Below are 17,026 nucleotides of genomic sequence, written 5' to 3' on the forward strand. Positions count from 1 at the left end.
GAACAGTCAAATAAAACAAGTCTTCAAAGCATAACCAGAGCAATGCAAAGCAAAACTTTGCTTCAGCAAAGTTGTGGCAGAACTGAGGGACTTTATAAAGGCTACAAATAGTTGAGATAAATATTTGGTATCCTTGTACTCAAGAGAACCTTATCGAAATAGTTCTGAAAATTCACAATAAATTCACAAACTTTAGTTTAGGCTATAAAATGTAATGAAATTCTAGTAAAGCCCACAGGTTAAACCAGGTTCCAGATGATTAAAACATGTATTGGCTTGTTCATCCTTAATTGTTAAATTGTATACTCTATTAATGGTTTTCTGGACGGCGAACATCATCTTACATGTGTCAAATTTCCGTCCATGAATGCAAATACGAGGTTTGCCACTTAAAGACAGAGCGGCCATGGCAATCGGAATACATCAAACTGGTCAATTATACAGTAATCCTAAACCTACCAAAATTGATTTGAATTATGTTAAAGATGTGGAGAGTTTACAAGACTAAATGTGAAGAGACAGTGATGGATCCAGGTGGGGGGGCGATCAGGGCGATTGCCCACCCCCTCGTAGCACAAGCCTACCTTTAAATTGTGTCCCAAACCATCTTCTCCTCCTTCCCTTGACTTCTGCCCCCCTAACATGGACAGCCCTTGTCCAGCCTACTGTGAGAGACTTATCCAAAACTTTGCATTTTATTAAGCATGACTGAACAACGTGCATTTTTATACATATTTTGGTAAGGTTACATTCATCCCATTTGAGCTCTGCATATATATGTCCTTTGCAGCTCCTGTGGGAAACATTAAAATAATGCTTAGTATTGAAAAAAATGTTACAATTAACTGCTATACCGCGGGTTTATTTTTCTGCCAATGCTTATAAGCCATTATTAAATATATGAAATAAACATGAATCAAAGTCTACATTTGTTCAACATTTCTGTGTGCGGTAGGGAAACATTTATGCCTCCCACCAGGAATGTATGGGCTGGTTATGTTTAACACAATCTAAATAACTGTATAGCGAAAGGGTATATATATATATATATATATATATATATATATATATATATATATATATATATTTAGAATGCTCATTACACCATCACAGGAAATCACATATTTCTCTTTAAAAACTCGGTGCTCTGACGTTTTTCGTGAAACACATTAATTTCTCTCTCTCTCGAAAGCAGAAGAGACCAAAATCCCCTCAGGTAATGTTACTTTCGATAAGTAATGTCACAGCGTGATTTCACATGGTAACAGCCTGGCAATAGTGTTTTATAAAGCTTTCTAATCAGCCTGGAAATGGTATATTTACAATCACTGAAATCATATTTACCTGCAGCAGAGGTAATAGTAGGAGACAGTGACACTATTACCAGGAGAGGTGTGAAGCATTCACTAGAGCCAAGAGCTGTTTATTTGCTATCAATTAATGCGACAGCACTATTAGCTTATCTCGCTATTGATAATATGAATATTTAATTCATACCATATGTATTTCAGAGAGTTTATATTGTGAAACAGGGAAATAAAAAACATTTTCTGTTGCCTTACTGTTAATTACTTGTGCAATTCTAAAGAGGAACAGACATTTATTGTATGTATATGGTATTTTTTATATATATTTGTAGTAGCTAAAAGCCCGTCAAAATGACGGAAAAAAATAAGAGTAAGATCATGTTGGAACCTTCTGCATCCAATTTGACTTTACCCTTGTGACAGCATTGATTGATTAGTTTGTAAGATGACTGCTCAGTCGCAAGATTCTTAACGTGTCGAAATTCAGAAATACTGTTCATGGGACCAGAGTTATGAGCATTAATATTTGTTTCATCCAAATTACCGACATGACGAACGGCGTGGCATCTTGTCGGCTGACTTTGTAGGCGTTGACGTGATATTACCTCTGTCCTGTTCACTCTTCGGTTGTTTTCTCTGTGACGAGCAGTTTGCAGAGGAGTCAGATCTACATGGTGATGACGATCACGTTCTCATCGGTCATAGTTTGTCGTTGGGCTTTATCCCGCTCCGCCCGTCGTCTTTTTGCTGATTCTTGCTGCGCGGTTACTCCCACAGCAGACATTTGCCTTAAGTGGCATCGTAGTTACACTTTGTTACTTAAATTAATTAGTATATTCCTATTAATTTAATACTAAGTGCAAATTAAACAAATGGATAGAAAATTGAGTCAATTTGGAATAGCAAACATTGTTATAAATGGTTACTGCCACCCAAATAAACTAAATAAACCAAACAAAATAAGCCTAAGAAATTAGGAAAATCTAGCCAGTAGGAATAGTCAAGTACACAAAAGAGTCATATGCAAACATTTTACCAAATTTGTTTGTGTTTTGTGTATATATTTATAAAGGTGAGGAGCAGCGTTAGACTTTTATATATATAGATGCTTACATATGTACATTATATGTACATATGTAAACATATGTGTGTATATATGTATTTATACTGTATATATAAGTGATACATTAATATAATAAGGTCATAAAGTTGACATCTGAAAAACATCTTATAATTACAGTAGTTAATCGATGTTATCTCTGTGACTACATAATCAATATTTTAAATATTCCTTATTACATGTTCTAGTTGACGAACATCCAACATAATTATTGTAGAAATGTTGCAATCAATTATTATTGTAAAATTATGTAATCAATGTTTGGCTATTCTCAGCATTTACAGGAAATGCTAAGTGAAACATTTAATTAGTGAGGAACAATTGGCGGTTGACGAACTGGGAAAAACAGCGGATAAACAACAGAAATAAAGTTTCTTCCCCTATCGCGACGTTCTGCGCCTATTTTTTAACAAATTTGCAGGTAAGCACATGGCTTAGTTAAAGGGGGTTCATTAAGGAACGTAAAACAAACGTTAAATGCTTTTTTTTTATATATAAAAAAAAAATGCGCAGAATTTAGATGTATGCAAATCCGTGTTCAACAAGGAGCAGATCTGAACAAACGTTTGAATACGGGTCTAGGCTCTGACAGACAATACACTGCGGGATATGTCCAATACATATGTGGAATATATAGTCTCAGCAGAATGCACAGAAAAATAAAAAATAATGCCACCTGTTAATAATGTAGTCATAATAATATACATTGTTATTAATTAAAAAACATTTTTTTTCTATTTTTTACCTAATAAAATAAATTTATCATGATGTTATTAATGTCTACTGTACATTAAATGCATAGCAAACACATGTTCAAGCATCCATACACAGCCGTCATCACTAGTAATCGGCACTTACACCTGCCCTGTAGCCGGGGTAAGTGATGCAACAGATAAACACGTAACTGAGAGATGCCCAAAGCTTGAATCGGACGTTGCTGAGTGTGCCCGAGCTCAGCACACCCTTACTGTACATTGACTACGTGCCTAGGCCCCTCCCTCCCAGGTTCCAACCCATGAAATTGCAGGCTGCAGTAAGTGTCCTTTGCGCTTGGAGATGAATCATACTTGCCCACTTTTCCTCGTTGGCTTCAGGGAGATACCGGGGAGGTTGGCGTGTGTCTCTCAGACATTCCAGGAGAGTAGGCAACTATGCGTTAAAGAAAAGCAGCTAATGAATCTCTAGAGACTGAAGTGTCTTTTACATTTCTGTCTCCATTACTGATGTCATGTTGTCTTACCTGTCAGTCTTTGATTAAATCTTGGTCTCCATGAAAATGGCCACCTCCATAAGCATCAATACATGGACATAGGACACAATTTCTGAACTGTGTCCTCATGCCACAGATGGCGAAGCCAACCACGTCTTGTACTGGCTCAGCATCAGGGAGAATGCCAGACTCTTCAGGGAGTGAGGGAGATCACCCCTATTTCAGGGAGGCTCCCTGACATTCAGGGAGAGTTGGCAAGTATGAGATGAATTGGATGTTTCTGCGCTCACCGGCGTATATCAGACCCATTCAGATCAATATATCTGTCCAGTGAGCTCATGACAGGGGATTCCTGTTCTACTTGTAATTTTGTGGAATCTGGAACATGTTTCATTCTTGAAGATTGCTGTATGTTTTCTTTTCTGAAGCAAATACTTGGGTGTATAGTAAATTCTATGGGTGTGATCCCCATCGCAGCGTCAGGCTGGAAAGTGACTCACTGGAAAACCTAGCTATAAGAATCCAGTCAAAATGTACAGTAGCACACACATTGTGAATCTATAAACACACGATAACACACAGCATAGAGTTGAGGGTGAGGAACAGATTTAGGTGTTGAATGTAAAATAAAATATGACCTGATCCTTGTGCCAGGGTCCACCTGGGCCTAAGGCCAGTCTGGTAACTCTAAGGTCCGATTTAAGTTTGTGATGTTGGCCAAAGATCAGAAGATCCCGGAGGTTGATGGAATTTTATGTTTCCCGGCAGCAAGGGGTTAAAACACATTTGCAAAGATGTTTAGGAGGAACTAAAATCATTACTTGAATCGTGTGTTGATTTTTTCATTTCCCTTCAAAGTGGCCCACAGCAGGGTCCAATTAGAGTGTGGCCCTGTGAGGTAATGGAGCCGAGCCACACTTTGATTGGAACCTGCTGCTGCTTATAGACTCGGTAGTGGAGCAATCGATGGATGCCGAGGAGACGTTCTGGTATGAGAGGACGATGCTCCCCGGAGTATGTTTTAGAAAGTTGTCACAAACCAGTAAGTTAAAACACCAAACAAAAGTGCAAACATACATTAACCAACTTACTTTCTGAGGTGTTTAAAAAGGGCTTTCATGGTGTCATGGTTGTATGGTGACAGCTGTTTCACGAGGTTCCTCATTGCTTTCACCTGCAGGCCACTTTCCTGAATTTCTGAGGTAAACATAAGACAAGAGTTTGGTAAGAATCAAAGCTTTAAACTAAGAGGTATAACAAGAAACAAATAAAGGCAAATATGTGAATTTTGAAATGCTTTATTGAAACATACAATAAAATTATGCTGGATAACAATGCACAGATTGATTTTCGTTCTTAAACCATCTCTTTAAATAGTGCCTGTCATCTACATACACAGGAAGCAGCCGAGCAGCCATTTTGCTTGCTTGGCCAATATTCAGGGGTGTGCAAAGGATTGGAGAATTAAAGAAGGAAATAGCAAAATCTGTTTGCCTTTTGGGTCTTTCAAGAAGCCTGGGGAGGTGGGATCCGCAGAACACAGTTCCAGTCACCTCACACAGTGGAGGAAGCCATTTTGTGGAATGAACCCAAATGCTCATGAGAATGCAGCCTATTATCTCGTTAGAAACCACTACCTAATAAATATTGGTCACTAAGGGGGGAATTCAATTGGCCGCGTTACTGTACAAAATAACGTGGCCTGTGCACTATTACCATTATTACGGTAATAGTGCGCTTAAATACCGTTATTACTGTAAATTCAATGCCGGCTTTTTTCTCGCAGCTTCCTGAGCTGCCAGCAGAAAGCCGGGTTAAATTTACCGTAATGGCGGTAATAGATTTAACGCTGCGCTAATTCGGGGGGAATTGAATTCCTCCCTAAGTTTCTCAGTAATGACACTGGTTTCTAGTGGATTGATAGGCTCAATTTTCATTACATTATGTTAACTGACAAAATGGCTGCTTCCACTCTGTAGGCGGCAGGTGTATTTTAATGTATGTCCTCTTTTATCTCCTGGGCATTTTAAAAGGCGAATGATGGACATTGGTCCTCGCACCCTAGCCATAACTATAAAAAAACAAATGTTAAACCTCAATAAAAACTTATTTCTAAAAAAACAAAAACAAATGTTGAAGTAAGAAGGAGATAACACCTCAATTCTATAATCCTATTTTTAACATATGTCATACTTGTCCACACTCTCGGAATGTCCAGGAGACCCCAAATCCGTAGAAGGTCTCCTGGAACCCCGGGAGAGCAGACCATTCTCCTGTATCCTGCCCGCCCACTTCCTAGTGAAATTGTCAGGATAGGAGCCTTCATGACATGATTTGTGGTGAATCGCGTAATTTTGGCCAATATTATGCTAATCGCCACGGCCCAGCTTCATTCTGTCCTCACACCTAATCTCCCCATCGGGATCTCCCGGAGGTGTAGTAAGTTGGTAAGTATGACATATGTGTTTTCCTATGCTAGGTACTTTGAAAGGAATTTTTTTATAGTTAGAGGCTCTTAATAAGTGGTTCTTCCTCCCCAATGTCCTGTCATATTTATTTCACTTTAAGTAACTTTTATGCTCTAATTAAATATGAGCAGAAATTAATTTGAGCCTTTGGTCCTGTAGTTCTACTTTTGTGAACTCATTTGTGCAGATGCCTTATTTTAACTTGTACAGTTTCAGTTTTGGACTTAGACCGTGTTTGACAAAGGATGATCTGCAGGACCAGTAATGAGCAGGACTGTAACTCCATCAAAACACGTTTTACCAGTGATCGCTGTTAACAAACAATCTTCACTTCTAAATCATCCGAAATCCAGCAAATTATAAATACAATTTAAATGTTTTGCTCAACAATTGATATAAGTATCTTTAAATTGTGTTATTATACAATCATCAACCCCTGTTAAACTTAAACCCTAACTGAGCACTGATAACTATATTTAATATATCTGTATTGACCAGGGCCTGATTATCCAATAGGCTGACTAGGCTGCAGCCTAGGGCGTGAGGCTTTTAGGGTGCAAAATTGAGACAGGGAGAGATATAAACTGAAATTAATTTTAAAATATCACAGAATTGCTGCTCGTCAAAGTAAAAAGTAAACATGAAAGAAAAATGTAGGCAGCCTGACTCTTAATCAGGCCCTGATATTGACCTGAGGCTGTCTCAACCTTTAAAGGGATTTCCACCTTGAGATGTCTTTAACCGATTGACTTACATATAAACTTGTGTAACTTTTACTAAATACATTGCTTTTTTTCTGCTTCTTCTGTGCTTTTCATCCATGCAAATTTTTTCCCCCAATTGTAAAGCGCCACGGAATTCGCTGGCGCTATATAAATAAATGTTGATGTTTATGATGAAAGTTGTCTGTTTTCCATCTATTGGATAGAGTTTTATACAGAGAGCAGATTTGTGTGGTATCCTTTGGCAACAAAATAAAAAATCTCTGATGATATAAATACATGGATAGAAAGCACAGGTAGAGACAAAAATCAATGAATATAGTAGAAGTCACAGGATGGTGTATACAAGCCAACAAATTACTGAAGGTGGACAAGCTCTGTTAAGCATCGCCGCACAATCCTGTCCTATACATTACTGTGTACACAAGTTGTGCATATTTTTATCCATTTTTCTGACTTTAAAGAATTCCTTTGGTTTAATAAGAATAAAAGTGCTGGGTATCGAATCTTTTTCATTTTACAGTGAAAGTCCCACTTGCTGAACATAAAATGATTTATCACAGGCTCGCAGCTGGAATTTACTCAGTCACTTAATAGGACATTAAGAGGAGCAATTAAGCCGTACTCCCCAAACAGAAACAACATCACTTGCTGGAGTTTGCTCTTCACATGTCCTTGTGTCTATATTTACTGCACCAAAACACACTGATTTGCCAGAATTTTGCCAAAAATTCCATGCTAATCACAGTGCACGCAACATACGATCCATAACAGCGAGGAGAGACGCTGTTTAACCATTAAACAAGACACCTTCCATGTTGGCACTTTAACAATATAAATCATTCTCCAAGAGCCCACTGTGCAAACCGTGTGCCAGAACCTGCCTGCAACAATGACTTCATAAATCTGATAACATTTTTTAATGTGCCGTAAAATCGCCCCTCAGGCGGGAGGCTTCACACCCAGGGATATACCTTTTCATAGGATTACATTCTGCAAACATATGGTTTAGTGCTGTGTACATGGTTTTCTTATAATAATTTGTCTAAAACCATTTCAATCTAGAAAGTAAATGCTGTTTCTCTTTTCTTTTATATGGTTTTTTTTTCATCTATCGTTAGAGGCTTTTTAAGCTGCAACTATGTAATGAATGATTTTAAATGGTTTGACAGGGCTGAGAATACTTTTCAGATATTTTAAATATAAAACACTCTGCAGTGAAATATTATTATTATTATTGTTATTATTATTAATATTAATAATAATAATAATAATAATAATAATAATAATAATAATAATAAAAAAGGTTGTGGCTCCAAAATCTTCCTACTTCAGTTTTGCAGGAGCCTAACGTAGGGACCCTGTTCCTTCCACTATATAACTCTCAATCAGTGGCTTCCTGCTGGCTCCATTCCCCTCCTCACATCATGTCACTGCCCCTGTCACATGCAGCCCTGTCCTCACTAACACATCACTCATCTCCTGATATACTCTGTGCTGCTGGGAGACCCTACTCCTTCCACTATATAACTCTCAGTCTGTGGCTTCCTGGTGCCTCCATTCCCCTCCTCACATCATGTCACTGCCCCTGTCACATGCAGCCCTGTCCTCACTAACACATCACTCATCTCCTGATATACTCTGTGCTGATGGGGAGCCTGCTCCTTCCACTATATAACTCTCAGTCTGTGGCTTCCTGCTGCCTCCATTCTCCTCCTCACATCACATCACTGCCCCTGTCACAGGCAGCCCTGTCTTCACTAACACATCACTCATCTCCTGATATACTCTGTGCTGTTGGGGAGCCTGCTCCTTCCACTATATAACTCTCAGTCTGTGGCTTCCTGCTACCTCCATTCCCCTCCTCACATCACGTCACTGCCCCTGTCACAGGCAGCCCTGTCCTCACTAACACATCACTCATCTCCTGATATACTCTGTGCTGATGGGGACCCTGCTCCTTCCACTCTACAACTCTCAGTCTGTGGCTCTTACTTACCTCCATTCCCCTCCTCACATCATGTCACTGCCCCTGTCACATGCTGCCCTGTCCTCACTAACACATCACTCATCTCCTGATATACTCTGTGCTGCTGGGGACCCTGCTCCTTCCACTATATATCTCTCAATCTGTGGCTCTTACTTACCTCCATTCTCCTCCTCACATCATGTCACTGCCCCTGTCACTTGCAGCCCTGTCCTCACTAACACATCACTCATCTCCTGATATACTCTGTGCTGCTGGGGACCCTGCTCCTTACACTATATAACCCTCAGTCTGTGGCTTCCTGTTGCCTCCATTCTGCTCCTCACATCATGTCACTGCCCCTGTCACATGCAGTCCTGTCCACACTCACACATCACTCATCTCCATCCACTATATAACTGTCTGTGGCTTCATCACTGAAACACATTATTTCGGTCTCATACCCACTGGAATTTTACTTGCGCTTTTAATAGCATTTTAGAGATCACTGTGTGCTTTCTGATGCTGCAAGCACAACAAACAGAACAAGCAACCACAAATCACTGCAGTAACACAATGTAACAACTACAAACGTCAATGGCTATTGTAACACTAGAAGGAATGGTTTTCAGTGTCATACCCATTACATGCATTTAACAAACAAATAAAAGACTTGTAAAACACAAGTGAGTATTAGAGTCAAATGCAACATGGTTTAGCCAAAGTGCAAAGTTACTCCTTTTTTTTGCTTTGCTCTCCTTAAGGACTCAGGCCCAAAGTGTAATAGTCATCTACACTCAATAGAGGCAGTCAGTATGTGGACTTAACCAAATGTTCACGAGATTGCAACCTAGGACTAATGCAGTAGTATATTGTAGGATCGCACACTGATAATAATCAAGCTTTGGTGGTGTAGAAACTAGAAACATCAAACAGCAGCAACATGCACTGTGATGTATGTAGTTCTTATCCTACTACTGGCGGAGGGATAAGCCAGGTCTCTTATTGTAATTTTTATATTGGCGTATGAATCTATCACCTGTGTAATGTGACATGAGTTGAGCAACAGTAAAGAAGCGCACTATAATCCACTGTGTAATGACGTTTACAGAGTTTATTTACTTAAAAAAGTCACAGACTTAACATCCACCATCTGTCCAAAGTGATAAAGACAGTTACACGCACCCTTTGTCATCATCATCATCATCAACTATTTATATATATATTAATTCTGCAGCGCTGTAAATAGAACTCACTCACATGAGTCCCTGCCTCATAGGAGCTTACAATCTAAATTCCCTTAGATACACACAAACAGACAGAGAGAGACTAAGGTCAATTTAATAGCAGCCAGTTAACCTACTAGTATATTTTTGGAATGTGGGAGGAAACCATAGCACCCGGAGGAAACCCACGCAAAACACGAGGAGAACATACAAATTCCTCACAGATAAGACCATGGTCGGGAATCGAACTCATGACCCCAGCGCTGTGAGGCAGAGGTGCTTACCACTGAGCCACTGTTTAATGCAATATATATATATCGGTGCCATAGCCATAGCCATAGCTCCCACCATTTAGAATCCTGAAAGCGTGATGAAAATAAGCCACGCCCCTGTCGTGCACAAACTCCGCCTACAAACAGATATATCTGGTCAAAACTACACCCACTTTCTCATACACCCTGCCCCCTCTTTGAGGCATGCAAATCGGGATGTCCCTCCAAAATGGGGACAGTTGAGAGGTAGGGCCATAGCACAATCATTAGGACATTACAGTACCCAAATGTTGACTAATAAATTATTCACTATGAACAAGTGACCTCACTGAGGCGCGAGGCACGTACCGACTGTCTGCGCGGTGCATAGACGACGGCCAGACTTTACTAAACCAAAGAGTTTTGATGATTTTTTTTCTTGTTTCGCCGCTGTACATTTATAATCTATTGTAAAACAAGAAAAGAACGAAAGAAAAAAAAAAGCAAAACAGTCAACATGTGGTAACTTTAGTCAGCATTTCTGAAGCAGGGATGATAAACACCTCTGACCAGCTCTGGCATTTATCAGTACTGCAATATTATTACCACATACAGCCACAGCTTGGCTACTGTTATCATTGAGGAAAGGCACAGCTAATCTTAATGGTTTGTAAAGCCGTTACCTGCGCTGCTCTGACATTTATCACGATCACTTTACCTCATAGGCCTAACACACAAAAGGTCTTTTATCTGCAAAGGACATCACTTTGAATTATTATTTGCAGCTAGGTAGAAAATTGTGTGTTGCAGATACCTTTTCTCATTATAAATCACGCAGTCACATTCTACCATTCTGCTACATAAAGCTGCTGAGACTGTGTTTTTTTGCCACTCTTTGCTCTTTGAAGTCTGCAGAAAATATTGAGTACTGATGCACTAAAAAGCGTAATATGATTTTTTTTTCTTCTGCCGTGTACCTTTGCCTTCCTGTACAAGAGCGGTTTACGAGGTCCTATCTTCCTGCTGCCCAATCTAAAATGGATAAAAAAAACACCAAACCACATTATTTCTAGGTGTTTGTGCGCTAACGTTTGACCTTGTAGGGAATATTCTCTCCGAGATAAAGTTAAGTTATTCATCTGTAAAGTATTGTGGACAGAATGTATCTGTGTCTTTTATGCTTTGATTAGTCTTTTGTGCATCGGAAATATTTTTTATCAAAGGCGAGACGAGCTCGGAAGTGTTTTCATTGCTTGATAAGCGCTGTCTGAGGTTTTATTATTATTTGTTTGGTCAGTGAAAAGTAAATATGTTCGTTTATGGGGATGGGAATAAGATTTGAAAGTTCTATCCACCTTGGATTCCTTAAATTGTTGCAATATGACGGCATTAAGGAAGGTTTTGATAAGCTGGAGGTTAACGTGAAAACCGTTGCTGAATATTTTATTTTCAGGATTCCAGTCTGACTGAGCACATCCAGTCCTGAGGCGCTCAGAACGAGTGGGCGGATAACAAAGGTCCATATTGTGTGATCACCTGACTGATGAACATACTAACAGATCACGATTGCGGGCTCATTGGTTTTTAGGGCGCTACCGATCAACATCTAATACATCCATCTTGTTGATAAGCATTGTTAGTAGAGATGCTCAGGCTCGGTTCTTCGTGAACCGAACACACTCAAACTTAGGGGATCTGAGTACTGAGCCGATCCGGCTCGGTACTGTCGCGCGCCCTCGGAATTGCATACGAGGCCAAACGTCATCGTGACATCGTAGGATCTTGGATCTCGCGAGTTTTGAATTCCTTTTTAAGATCCAACATAGCGATGGGTGGGAGGGTGGTCGGACCCCCATTTTTCTTTTCTGCCACTGCTGTGTGCCAATGTGTCCTAGATGTGGTAGGAACTGCCGTGTGTTTGAGTCATTGCTCTGTCGCTTACAGGGCCGGATTAAGGGAATGGAGGCCCCTGGGCTAAGGGGGGCCTCCATTCCCCCATGAGGGCCCCCCCGTGATCCGAGCTGCCCGGTCCCCCCCCCCCCCCCCCGTGATCCGAGCTGCCCGCGCCCCCCCCAGCACTTACCTCCTTCCCCGGCGCAATGTGCGCTCTTTACTGAGGAGATCTCGTGAGAGTGAGACTCACGAGATCTCCTCAGTAAGGAGACTACAGCGCGCCGGAGAAGGACCGCAGTGAAAGTGCTCAGCAGCACTGATCGCGCCGGGGGCGCCCCCGACTGGTCAATACTGCTGCTGAGCACTTTCAAGGGCCCCCTGGATGCCATAGGCCCCTGGGCTGTAGCCCAGTTAGCCCTATGGTTAATCCGGCCCTGGTCGCTTACCATCCAGCCAGGTCGCTTCAGTATTTGTCCGAAAGTGTATCAAAATAATATTGTGACCTGTGAGGTGGTCAAAATTAACTGTAGATGACTTGAAATTAAATTAGTGTTATTGAGGTTAATAATAATGAAGGAACAAAAAAAAGAGCAAAATTATGTGATTTTAGCATATTTTAGGATTTTTTCTAAAAAATCCAAAACCAAAACTCATGAGGGTTTTGCCAAAATCAAAACCAAAACCAAAACACCATGCTAATCCAGAACCAAAACCAGTTCACGGGGGTCAGTGAGCATGTCTAATTGTTAGTAATATTAGGTCCACACATGGAGTGACTTGGGGTGGGCTTAGACTACTATAACCATCTTGGTGCTGTTGATAGGTTTAGAGAGCACAAGGCATTTTATCCTTTGCTATGATATCACAGGATATCAAGTGTCTGCTAGCGGTAATTCTTCAGAATGGATTTACACAAACACACAATCGTCATTATGTCTACTATATTTAGGCAAATAGTTTTGACCAGTTTCATCGACTTTCCTGTGAGTTCTGCTGTACGGTCAGAAAAGGATATAGTGATCTACTGAAAGCAGTGCCAAGCGAAAGAGTCAGGATTTCTAGAAACAAAACGCCATAGAAGCACTGCTTGGTTTTATGCGTTTTGAGAGGGACTATCTAAACCTTTCTTCAGAGTGATAGACAGCAGTGCCTAGTGTCTATGGGAAAAGGGTATCATCTGAGTCTGGAATTCCTCCTCTGTCCTGGTACTCAGGAGAAAGTCAGGAGTTAAGGGTAAGGCTGGGAACACACTACAGAAAATATCTCCTGATGCGATATCGTTAATGATTTTACCAACGACTGAAAGTCCCGATCAGCAGCCGATTCCTGTGTACACACTGTACACATTTTACATGATTTACCTTCAGATCTGTGCTCTTCATCTGTCATAACCATCGGCTGAAAAGATTGTGACTCTCAGTCTGCACATTCCATAGAGATCTGCCTACACTGCTGGTTGTGAGTGTGTATACACACTGCAGAATTGGAACGACATTGTTCCATCACCGAGTGAGATTTTTAGTCTGTTTATAAAATCAAATCAGACAATACAATGTGCTTTGGAACACTAAAACATGATTGTGGGAGCATACACATTAATCTGATATTGGACCTAACAGTCGTTTATCGCGTAATTGTTGCATTGGTAGGGGATGTAAATTTAAAATGTAGGGACAGATTTATAGCTGTCCTATATCAACTTTAGATTTCAGTAAAAGTGTAAAGTTATCAAGTATTTGTGTGCTACATGACTAAAAAGTCAGTATTTTCCTTATGTGCAAAATAATCATCATCATTTATTTATATAGCGCCACTGATTCCGCAGCGCTGTACAGAGAACTCATTCACATCAGTCCCTGCCCCATTGGGGCTTACAATCTAAATTCCCTAACACACACACACACACAGCTAGACAGAGACAGACTAGGGTCAATTTTTGATAACAGCCAATTAACCGACTAGTATGTTTTGGAGTGTGGGAGGAAACCCACGCAAACATGGGAACAACATTCAAACTCCACACAGGCCATGGTTGGGTATTGAACTTATGACCCCAGCGCTGTGAGGCAGAAGTGCTAACCACTTAGCCACCATGATGCCCTAATAAACTAATTTGCACCCCTTGCATTGTAACATGGTTTTGTCCAGGATCAAATTTACTCCTTTTTCTCCTTTGCTCTCCTTAATGACTCAGGCCCTTAGCATGCAAATTAGTATGATTAGCAAAAATAGCAAAGGCTACCATTAGATGTTGCCGACGTCATATGCAAATTAGTGAATTGTGTTCAGACAACGGTTTATACGAATTCTACTTTAACTTTTGCATACATTTTTAATAATTTAGTATACTAGAAGTGATACACCTTTTCTTAACTATCTACTGATACCATGCAAAGATAGTGGAAACCATAACTAATTTTGCTGCCACATTCTGTATATTATAATATAGTGCTAATCAGTTTTGAAGACATTGGGCCAGATTTACTAAACTGCGGGTTTGAAAAAGAGGAGATGTTGCCTATAGCAACCAACCAGATTCTAGCTGTCATTTATTTAGTGCACTCTACAGAATGACAGCTAGAATCTGATTGGTTGCTATAGGCAACATCTCCACTTTTTCAAACCCACAGTTTAGTAAATATACCCCATTGTCCTTAGTCAACAATGATGCATAGTCTGGAAGGAAACCTCTAATATTCTGTTTTATAAAAGACAATGATACAACTAGTAAAACTTGATAGATAGATAGATAGATAGATATTTAATAAAATCACACACAGAAAAATAATTTGCTGTTGGCGTGATCTTGTCCATGGCTGGAAATAACCTTTGTATTAAAGATTTTGCATTGCATATTGATGAATGAACTAAACACATTAAACAGCCTGTGTGTGCTCACTGAATACAGCCCTTAATACCAAGATGCTTAGCTTAATCTTGCAATGTTTTACATAGATAACATTAATAAGTGAATCTGCTCTTGGAAAACTTGAGCACTAATGTATCAAACTCCAGGTGCCGGAGACAGAGGGAAATAACCAATAATAGTCATTTTTTAACATATTTAATGGCACTGATTATGCAATATGCAACTCTAAATGGCTTATAGCACATTGTAGCATGGTTCCATCCCATTGGCTGCAGTAGGGTGCAGGCAGATGGATGACAGTGACAAGGAGGAAAGTGCTTTTGCTTATCCGTGCGTTAAGATGCCATCCAGAAGCTCTGTGTACTGCAGACATTTCATTAGGATGCCAGGGTAATGGTAAACTACCACTCAAAGTGACACCCCATTTCCTGCTTACTGAGCGCTTCAACCTCAGCAGATGTCAACAATCTCCGGATGCTGCAGAGCAGACCTAAGTTTCTCGTCACTCCATAACACCAGTCGTTTCTCTCCTGCACGGTGCCATGCTTTCCCTGCCCTGTGCTACAGAGAGCCCTGTGCTGTAACCCATAGGCAGAGGAAGGCAGTATGCCACTAGCTGTGCTGTGTCTGAGGTATAGAGACTTGTGTGTCACACTTAGCCTATGCCAGGCAGCTCAAATAGTACAAGCACTGTGTATACTTTACATGAAATGGTCTGATTACAGCTGTGAATATTGAATTGATCAACTTATACACTTGTACCACCCTTATATTCCCAATTTTGCAAAACACCCACTTAACTTTTTACTACAATAATTTGCACCCTATTGGTTTACTATTTAGGTATCTGCAGAACATTGCTGTTTCAACATATGCAAATTACAACTTTTATGTCCAATGAGGAGCTGCCTATCATTTTATTGGTCTCTGAACACACAAATAGATGGGCTTTACTAGTAGCAGACAGTATTGGCTGCAGTGTAAGGTATAGTGCAAGTGGAATTTTGATTACAGGGTGTGGCAGACCTCCCAACCGCCCAAATTTGAGGGCTCTGTGCGGGACAGCTTTGCATGGCAGAGCTGTGGTGAATGGGTGCCGGGCGCAATGAAGGTGTTTGGAGGGGAAGGGAGTTAGAAAATGGGGCAACCTAACACTTCAAAAGCACACCCCTGGGGTGTGACCAGAATCCCATCGCCACCTACCCAAATGTTGGGAGGCATGGTGTGATGTGGCACTAAGTTAAACAATGTATGTCCATGTCAAAGTGTGTTTGGTAATTGTGTTTGTATAGACAGGATTCATATCAGTGCTAGCACATACTTGCCAACTCTCCCGGAATGTCCGGGAGACTCCCGCATTTCCCGAGAGTCTCACGAACTCCCAGGAGAGTGTGGCAATCTCCCACATCTAGCAGAATTCTGTGCACTTCACGACGCGATTCACCGGGAATCGCGGCGTTTGGCACCGCCCCCTGTCAAATAATGCATTTTCGTCATTACGTCACGGGGCAAAATGTATGCAAATTTTGGAGCCCCGCCCCCATCACGCCCACCTCCCCCGGCAGGCTCCCGGAAGCCAACTTCAGTAAGTTGGCAAGTATGTGCTAGTATACCAGGAACTTGGAGTTTTCACTGTAAACAGCAGTGTCTGCGTGTCTTTTTACCAGGGCAAAAACACACAAGCGTTTATAGGTATTTAGAGGCAATTCGTTCAGTACTGTAGATTCAGAGTGGACAGTACAGTCACACAGTCTATGTAGCAGGTTAGTGTGTGATTGGATGATGATGTCACACAGTGAGCGCAGTCACACAGTCTATGTAGCAGGTTAGTGTGTGATTGGATGATGATGTCACAGAGTGAGCGCAGTCACACAGTCTATGTAGCAGGTTAGTGTGTGATTGGATGGTGATGTCACACAGTGAGCGCAGTCACACAGTCTATGTAGCAGGTTAGTGTGTGATTGGATGATGATGTCACAGAGTGAGCGCAGTCA

General features: G+C 40.7%; 1 protein-coding gene across 1 annotated transcript in view; it reads right to left on the bottom strand.

The window, feature by feature from the left end:
- Nucleotides 1–17,026, bottom strand: part of ARHGAP15 (Rho GTPase activating protein 15) — a 391,192-nt gene that overhangs the window by 30,967 nt on the left and 343,199 nt on the right. The window contains exon 13 of the mRNA XM_075180935.1: nucleotides 4,729–4,834. Coding sequence (XP_075037036.1) covers nucleotides 4,729–4,834 — 106 coding nt within the window. The remainder of the gene's footprint in view (nucleotides 1–4,728; nucleotides 4,835–17,026) is intronic.

The sequence above is a fragment of the Mixophyes fleayi genome, chromosome 7 (genome assembly GCF_038048845.1).
Source record: "Mixophyes fleayi isolate aMixFle1 chromosome 7, aMixFle1.hap1, whole genome shotgun sequence".
NCBI lineage: Eukaryota > Metazoa > Chordata > Amphibia > Anura > Limnodynastidae > Mixophyes > Mixophyes fleayi.